The sequence below is a fragment of the Marmota marmota genome, unplaced genomic scaffold, assembly GCF_001458135.2.
Source record: "Marmota marmota marmota unplaced genomic scaffold, marMar, whole genome shotgun sequence".
NCBI classification, from domain to species: domain Eukaryota; kingdom Metazoa; phylum Chordata; class Mammalia; order Rodentia; family Sciuridae; genus Marmota; species Marmota marmota.
The window spans coordinates 20,921,670-20,930,549 of record NW_026000185.1 but is presented as its reverse complement, the minus strand read 5'-3'; the positions used below and the strand labels follow the sequence as shown (position 1 = coordinate 20,930,549).

The window sequence follows — 8,880 nt, the reverse complement described above, 5'->3', positions numbered from 1 at the left end:
GTCTCTAGGTTCAATCTCTAGTAACCAAAACAAATAACAAAAATGCTTTAAGAGAACAACACACTTAGAATATAGAAAAACTAAATTTAAAAAAATTCAGGGCTGGGGTTGTGGCTCAGTGGCAGAGCACTTGCCTCGAATGTGTGAGGCACTGGGTTCGATTCTCAGCACTGCACATAAATAGATAAAAGTCCAGGGACTGGGGTTGTGGCTCAGTGGTAGCCTGCTTACCTTGCATGCATGGAGTGCTGGGTTAGATCATCAGCACCATGTAAATAAATGAAGTAATAAAATAAAGGTATTATGTCCATCTATAACTTAAATTTTTTAAAAAAATCATAAAGGTCCATTGACAACTAAATTTTTTTTTTTTTTAAATTCAAGGCTGGGGTTGCAGCTTAGGGGCAGAACGCTTGCCTAGCATATGTGAGGCACGGGGTTCGATCCTCAGCACCATATAAAAATAAATAAATAAAATAAAGGCATGATATCCAACTGCAACTAAAAAAAAATTCAGCAAGAGTCAGAAAAATATAAAGTTAACTCAGGAAGCATAATAAGACAAAAAGATACACAAGAGAGGGGGAAATGTATGGAAATTAGAGGTGAGCTAGGAGGTTTAACTGTGAAGAGGAGTTTTCGGAAGAGGTAATAAAGAAAATGGAAGAAACCTGGTGTGGTGGTCCACACCTGTAATCCTAGAGGCTCAGGAGGCTGAGATAGGAGAGTTCAAAGCCGGCCTCAGCAAAGGTGAGTCGAGGCACTAAGCAACTCAGACACTGTCTCTAAATAAAATACTAAATAGGGCTGGGGATGTGGCTCAGTGGTCAAGTGCCTCATTCAATCCCCGATACAAAAAAAAAAGGAGGAAATTAATTCATCAAAGAATAATACATGTTTCCTGAAACTTAAAAGCTTTAAGTCACCCACTTCTTGAATTCCCAGAGCAGTGAATTTTAGAACATATGCAAATTTCATTAAAGTACAAAATGCCCTATTAACAACAATAATACTGTTTTTTCCTTTCTCTGTCTATGCTGTCTATGAAGAGATGTGCCTTTATTTGTCAACTCTGACAAATAAACTTTCATGTGTATCTCTGGAAAAAAAAATAGCAAATGATTAAACAGTATGTACTTTGCACCAGGCAGTATTATGTCCTTAATATATTTTAACTCAATCTTCCAACAACCCCACTGTGCACATGAGAAAGCTGACATACAGGGAGATTAAGAAATCTGTCCAGGGCTGGAGATGTGGCTCAAGCGGTAGCGCGCTCGCCTGGCATGCGTGCGGCCCAGGTTCGATCCTCAACACCACATACAAACAAAGATGTTGTGTCCGCCTAAAAATAAATAAATAAATAAAAATTCTCTTAAAAAAAAAATCTGTCCAGTGTCAGACAGGCAATCTGACTTCAGAACCCATGCTTCTAAATCACCACAATAATACACAAAAGTTTGAGGTATCAGACTTCTCAATATCCAATTGGAAGCTAAAAGCAGTATCTTCACAATTTTGAGGGCAAATGATTTTGTAATGCAGAATTCTATGCCAAGCTACATTTTAAAAAATATTTTTTAGTCATTGATGGACTTTAATTTAATTTATTTATTTGTATGTGGTGCTGAAAATTGAACCCAGGGCCTCACACATACCAGGCAAGCACTTTACCTCTGAGCCACCATCATAGCCCCCCAAGCTACATTTTTCAAGCAAGTAGAATAAAAATATTTTTAGTATATGCAAAGTGTAAAACTGGTTTCATCCCATACACTTTCAGGAAACAACTGGAAGGCTGTGGCTAACCTCAGTAGTAGAGTACCTACCTAGTATACATGAGGCTCTGGATTCTATCCCTGCACCTCCAAACAAAACCAACCAACCAACAAAAATCAAAAACAGCTGGAAAATATGCTCCAGCAAAAAAAGGGGGAGCAAACTGAGAAAGAGTAAAACATGGGAGCCAGGAAATGGAACCAAGCAGAGAAGTGAAGGCAAAGCTGAATGGCTGGCTTAGAGAGCAATCAGTCCACACTGGACCTAAAGACCTCTGGGGAAAGAGAAAAATTGAACTGATAGAACATTGGTACATTAAACTGTTGAAAATTTATTTTGAAATAATAATGGACAATGTAAAAAGAATTAGTGGTACATGCCTGGGTATGGTGGTGCATGCCTGTAATCCCAGCTACTTGGGAAACTGAAGTAGGAGAATCCCAAACTCCAAACTGGACTGGGCAACTTAATGAAACTCTGTCTCAAAATAAAAAATCAAATTGGCTGGGGATGTAGCTCAGTGGCAGAGCAGAGACCTTAGGTTTGATCTCCAGCACCAAAAACCAAAACATCCAAGGAAAAACTCCCCAAAAAGTCATCTCTGACCTCCCAGCCAACACCCAGCTACTCTCAAATTTATCACCCTATTTGCTTCACAGCTCTTATCCTAATCTGTAATTATCTTGAGAATGTGTTGATGTGCTTTAAAATTATCCCCTGCTATGTAAGCTCCAAGATGGCAGGGATGTTCAGTATTCCCAGCACCTACAACAGTGTCTGATCCAGAGTTAGTGCTCAGAATATATTGAATGAATAAAAGAATGAATGAATGAGCAAATGAAGTAGACCTTTGGGACCTTAACACCTTTTCTTTTCCCACTTTTCTAGTTCTTGGTGTCTCGTAGTGGTGGAAGCTGGCATCATCATCAATCCATTGACAAGTCTGGCTAGGCACAGAGGCACACTAATCCCAGCAACTCAGGGTGCTCATTAATTTAATGAGACCCTGTCTCAAAATAAAAAATGATAGGCTGAGGATATAGCTCAGTGGTAGAGCACTTGTCCAGCATGTGTGAGGCCCTGGGTTCAATCCCCAGAACCACCAAAAAGAAAGAAAACTGCTAGGAATGAACATGTCTTAAATCTCAATTAATTATATTCCTTCCCACCCAACTCCCAGGTCTTCTATGTCTTCATTTCAGCAAATACCAAAACTACCCATCTAGTTACTCAAGCCAGAGCTATCCAATACCTCTCTTTTTTTGTTGTCTGTTATATCCAATCTGTGTTGCCTAATCCAGTGGCTAATTCAGCACTCTCATTTTGCTCATCAGTTTAGCAGCACACAAATCAAATGCCCACTTATTTTGAAACACTTTCTCTGTATGTGTGTGAGAGTGTGTGTATGTGTGTGTATGCTCTGTGTGTGTATGCTCTGTGTGTGTGTGTGTATACACATGGGGGAGGGCAAAAAGTAGGTTAACCAATAGTGCTTATCACCTCTTTCCTGAACCACACAATCTGCAGATGCCCCTAATCACTTTTTATAAGTGTTATTTTTTGGGGGGGTATGGACAATGTTGAAGATCAAACTCAGGATCTCATGCACGCTGTCACATCCTCTTCACAGTGTTTTTTTTGGGGGGGTGGAGGGGGGAGGAGGGTAATAGGGATTTAACCCAGGGCACTCTACTTCTGAGCTATATCCCTAGCTCTGTTTTGTTTTATTTTGGGACAGGATCTCACTAAATTGTCAAGAACTTGCACTCCTGTTGTCTCAGCCTCCTGGGTCATTGGGCTTACAGGGTTGCACCACTGCTACTGGCTTGCTTTATTTTTATCTAAAAATATTTTAAAACACTTTTTGTGGTATTGGGGATTGAACCCAGGACCTCATGCATGCTAAGCAAGTGCTCTACATCCCCAGCTCTTTTAATTTTATTTTGAAATAGGGTTTCACTAAATTGCCCAGATTGACCTTGAATTTTTGATCCTCTTGCTTCAGCCTCCAGATCACAGGGATTACAGGTATGTACCACTGTCCCCAGATTTACAGTGTTTTAACTATGGTAACATTTAATTTTTACCTTAATATTTATCACAATTTCAAGTATTATCGCATAGGTGCTAATAAAACTTGTGCCTAGTGGTGGAATTGCGGTACTTTTGGGACTTATTTTTGTTTATTTATTTTTGGCACTGGAGATGCTAAGCATACACTCTATTGCAGAACTACATCCTCAGTTCCTCTGCCCCTTTGTGGAATATTAATTTCTAAAATCTGTCTTTTCTTCCACTTTCTTAGTCTTTCACTTCCAATAAACTGTATGCCTCATTGAACTCCTGGAGAACAGACATAGCGACCCTAATAGGTATGTGAAAATAAATAATTCTCTATAAAGCTTGGATTCGACAAAATTCAAGTTCCTGTATTTCACAAAGATCTCTTTTCTCTGCGTGCAGTGGCGAACGCCTGTAATCTCAGCAACTGGCAGGAAGATCGCCAAGTCTAGGCGAACTCGACAATGTAGTCAGAGCCAGTCTCAAAGAATGAAAAGGGGTAGGGATGTAGCTCAAGGGTAGAGTGCTCTTGGTTCAATCCCCAGTGCCGAGAGGGAAAAAAAACCTCTTCCCTTGGTCATATATATATAACAACTCAGTGGGTCTCAGCCAAAGTAACAATTCCATGATCACCTCATAAATTCCCCAGCAAGCTTGGTGGTTTTGTATGTGGTATGGCCGCGATAGAGACACATGGGTCTGGAGAGGTGGCAGAGGCCAGTCTGTAATGGGTCACATATTTCAATGTCATGTAATCTACGTTGCGGGTAGGGAGGAGGACCGACTGGTTCCTTGAGACAGAAATGGGGATTAACTCCTTCCAACCACAGCAATCAGCCGGGGTTGGGAGAAGTGGGACAAAAGACCTAGGTCGTAGTCCCGACTTTGTTCCATTCTTTCCCTTCGATCGCATCCAAATAGTGTGGAGGCTGGCCTAGAGGGTCTTCAGAGTCCCTAAACCCTGACGAATTTAATGCAGACGGAGGGAGCATTCACTTATGGAATTTCCCGCCAAACACACCCTCGGCCTCCTAACCTGACATTTCGCTTTGGCGCCATCTGGCGCCCACAAAGGAGTAAAACGACACGCCCTCTCCTTCCGCTTCTCTATCCTTTCCTCTGAGTCAAATTGGTACCGCGGTCTTCTTAGGCGGAAGAATTCGCCGGAGTAAGGGCCTACAGGATTAAAGCTCCTCAGATTGGTCCAGTCCTGCTACGGGGTGGGCTGTAGCAAACTCCACACAGGTGATTGGTTTTTCCGCCGGCACTACACCGTGAAGCAATCGAGCTCGTCCGTGATTGGTTAGGGGCCCTGGAGGCGGGCTCCAAGCGTGGCGCGGAGTTCTGTACAGTGGCGTCTGTAGTGGGTTGCGCAGCATGTCTAGTGCCGGAGGTGATACCCAGAGGGACGCTGGGAGAAAGGGTACTGCTGCTGCCGCCGGCTCATTCAGCTTCAGCCCGGAACCCACCCTGGAGGACATGTAAGCAATCTACGACCAGGTTCGGGTGGAGAGATTAACCCCTTCCTTTATGCCATGGGACGGATCCTCCCACGTGGTGGGGAAAAATGACTAGCAGTAGTGCTGGCTGACCCCTGGTGAGCCTCTAAACCTCTCAAGCAAAGTGGCCTCAGCAGTTCACAACTAAAGCGGGGAAATTGCCCCGGGAGTCTATACTACCTCCGTCCTTCCGGAGTGGGTGTACCACCCAACAGAAGCGGATGAAGTGCGGAGAGGTAGGAAACATTAATTCTTCCTGGAGGAAATCAAGAAAAGCTTCTTAGGGAAAATGTAAAATAAGCAGGACTTAGATGTGCAAAGATAGGGATATTCCAAGTGGAGGAAATTTCAGAATTAGCAATGGAATAATAAAGTATTGTTAGGTACGGCTAGTGAGACCCTGTCTCTAAATGATATAAAAAGTTGGGCTGGGGATGTGGCTCAGTGGTTGAGTGTCTGCAGGGGCACGCCGAATTCCAGGTACGAAAACCAAGTCTCATAAAGAGGAAATTACTTATTCAAGACCATCCACGGATTTAGTTGCAGAATCCTCTGACTCCAAGCCCCCTTTACGTATCACTGGGGTACCTGCCTGGGCCCTGCAGCTCCTCCCCCAACCACTAATCCTGGGAATTGGGCTTCTACTCCTTTATCTTATTCCAGCCGGCGTCTCCATGCAGAGTTTGCTGCAGAGCGGGACTGGGACCAGTTCCACCAGCCTCGGAACCTCCTACTGGCCTTGGTCGGGGAAGTGGGAGAGCTGGCAGAACTCTTGTGAGTAGATGGGAAGCTTTCTGGAACAATCTGTTGTGGGGAATGGGAGAAACTATGTGATCCTCAAACATTCATGGATTCAGTTTCCCTCCTCACTGCTGGTCTCTGTGCCTGGTGCTGGGGTTGAGATGACTCTCAGGTACCAACCCTCTGGGAGCACCCAGTCTCCAGGGAAAGAAAGTGTGAAAATAGCAAGACAGACCCGGATAGTAAGAAGGAATTGTGGTAATAGCCCTTTACCTTTGTCTCTGGGGCTGAAAACAAGGTTTTCTCTAGAACACATATGTATAGTATTCCAGACAGGAGTTTGCAATGGTAGTGAGGCAAGAAAGGGCAAGTTAAACTTGGAGAGAATCTCATCCTCCTCCAGTATCATCTTCCCAAGAAAGATAAGGGATTTTGTATCTATTTTGTTCTCGGGTGTGTCCATTTGCCTGGCACATCATAGCCATTTGGTAGTTATCCAGATGATGAGTGATAGAGCTGTGCAAAAGCAGGGCTGGAGATGAACCCAGAAAAGTAGGATTGGGGCTTGAGAGTGATGAAGTTTGGACAGAAGACCTGACCACATTTGAGTAGTAGAAAGATAACTGTACCTGCAGGATGAATTAAATCACTGAGAGAATGAGACAGGGAGACCACTAAAGAGGCTAATCAGTATCAACCATTCAATTAAAATCAAGACATGAGCCAGGTGCAGTGGCACATGCCTGTAATCCCAGCAGTTTGGGAAGCTAAGGCAGGAGTTCAAAAGCCAGCCTCAGCAATATAGCAAGGCCCTACCTAAGCAACTTAGTAAGACCCTGGCTCAAAAGATAAAAAGGGGGGCTGGGGTTGTGGCTCAGTGGCAGAGCACTTGCCTCGCACATATTAGCCAGACGTGGTGGCGCACACCTGTAATCCCTGTGGCTTGGGAGGCTGAGGCAGGAGGATCGCAAGTTCAAAGCCACCTTCAGCAATGGTGAGGCACTAAGCAACTTAGTGAGACCCTGTCTCTAAATAATATAAAAAGTTGAGCTGGGGATGTGGCTCAGTGGTTGAGTGCCCCAGAGTTGAACCCCTGGTACCAAAAAAGAAAATAAAGATATTGTGTCCATGTATAACTTGATATATATGTATGTGGGGTGTGTGTAAGTAGGGCTGGTTCAATAGTTAAGGTTCAAAAACAGAATCAAGATATATGACCTTGAACAAGGCAGACAACCTTCACAGTGGAAGGAGACTGATGATGATGATAAATTAACTAATTTTAAAAGATCTAGAATCGTGATGTCTTTTTTTTTTTTTTTGGTACCAGGGTTGAACCCAACTCTGGGTTATCCTTGGAGGAACTTTCTGGGAGATGGGAGTTCATTGCTGCAAGGACTAAGCTCCTTAGGGAGATAGAGCCCATTGTCCTAGCTAGAAGCTATATGTGATTGTCTTTTATTTTGCCCCCAGTCAGTGGAAGTCTGATGCAGAACCTGGCCCCAAAGCCTGGCCCCTGAGGGAACGGGCAGCCCTTCAAGAAGAGCTTAGTGATGTTCTCATCTATCTGGTGGCATTAGCAGCCCGTTGCCATGTGGATCTGCCCCAAGCAGTGCTCTCCAAAATGGATACCAACCGGCGACGTTATCCCGTTCATCTGTCACGTGGCTCAGCCCGCAAGTATACAGACTTGTCCCATAGGGCCATCTCTGAAGACCAGACTATGGGTCCTGCAGACCTTGCCCATGAGTCCTCAAGCCAGACCTCAACATAGAAACATGGGATCAGAACCTGCAACTCAGCATGGCATGTGAGAAGCAGAGGTGGCCTGGCTACAGAACTTATTATAGTCCTTTCCTAACAAATCAGGGCTGGGTCCCATTTCCCAGTTTTCAAGGCCCAAGAGCCTCCAGAAGATAGCCTTCTGGTGTTTTCTCCCCCAATAAAATGGTTTTAACTTCTAGATTCTTCTGAGGTGGCTAGGTAGGCTATCAGTAGCATTGCAGAAGGGCACCAGGAGTGTCTCTGAGCCCAGTCCTCACAGTTCTCTATTTTACCTTCTATCTGCAGGGCAGTGATCCAGTTGTTAGTAAATTCCTACAGGAATTTCATGCAAGTCTTCCCACTTCTGGACCTATAGAGAACATCAGAGGCTATATACAGTGTTGGTTAACCAACAGTTCATATTCAGAACCAGGTTCTCTGGGTTCAGATACTTAGGGGCTGGATGATAGTCATCATTTTACTTCATCTCTTGTAAAACGAAAATAATAGCCTAGCACACAGTTTAAATAACTTAGTTTGTAGTTCTATTTTGCCTTTTCAACTCAAAGCTTTCAGGGGTCCATCAGGGACAAATCAGGGCCAGATCTCTGATGTATAGCAGAAGGGAGCTGCTGCTTCTCATGGGCACCTTCATAAAATTGAAGACCACATATCAATTAGGTCAATTTCTTGTTATTCCTCTCCAAGTAAATTACACTGTTGAATTTGTACAGTTTATCTATTGTGTAATCTTGGCACGTCACTTTCCTATCTGAAATACCTATGGCCTGCATCTCACAGAGCAGGGTAATACAAAGAAAAGCACCTTTAACTACTTTTTGTGGCTAGTGTTATACTAAAGTGTACAGTACTTGCCTGGCATGTGCAAGGCCCTGGGTTCAACCCCCAGTATTGACATTAAAGAAAAAAAAATTTTTTTGAGATTTAACAATGGTCACTGACTTGCTATCCCTCTCATACTGAGGCCCCACTCTCCTGTCCTCTTATCCAGTGAATCCTTCCCAAGTAAAACAAT

General features: G+C 43.7%; 1 protein-coding gene across 1 annotated transcript; it reads left to right on the top strand.

Annotated features, from left to right (window-relative positions):
- The first annotated feature begins 5,155 nt into the window (after nucleotides 1-5,155).
- On the top strand, nucleotides 5,156-8,582 carry Dctpp1 (dCTP pyrophosphatase 1). The gene is made up of 3 exons (XM_015491297.2): nucleotides 5,156-5,321; nucleotides 6,003-6,113; nucleotides 7,554-8,582. The coding sequence occupies exons 1-3, from the start codon at nucleotides 5,218-5,220 to the stop codon at nucleotides 7,852-7,854; spliced, it is 516 nt and encodes a 171-aa protein (XP_015346783.1). The 5' UTR covers nucleotides 5,156-5,217; the 3' UTR covers nucleotides 7,855-8,582.
- Nucleotides 8,583-8,880: the final 298 nt, after the last annotated feature.

What these genes read in the sequence shown, in the direction of transcription:
- Dctpp1 (XM_015491297.2), top strand. Translation starts at nt 5,218, where the DNA reads ATGTCTAGTGCCGGAGGTGATACCCAGAGGGACGCTGGGAGAAAGGGT. An exon ending in GAACCCACCCTGGAGGACAT is followed by an intron (nt 5,322 to 6,002) that starts GTAAGCAATCTA and finishes ATCTTATTCCAG; the next exon opens with CCGGCGTCTCCATGCAGAGT. An exon ending in GGAGAGCTGGCAGAACTCTT is followed by an intron (nt 6,114 to 7,553) that starts GTGAGTAGATGG and finishes TTTTGCCCCCAG; the next exon opens with TCAGTGGAAGTCTGATGCAG.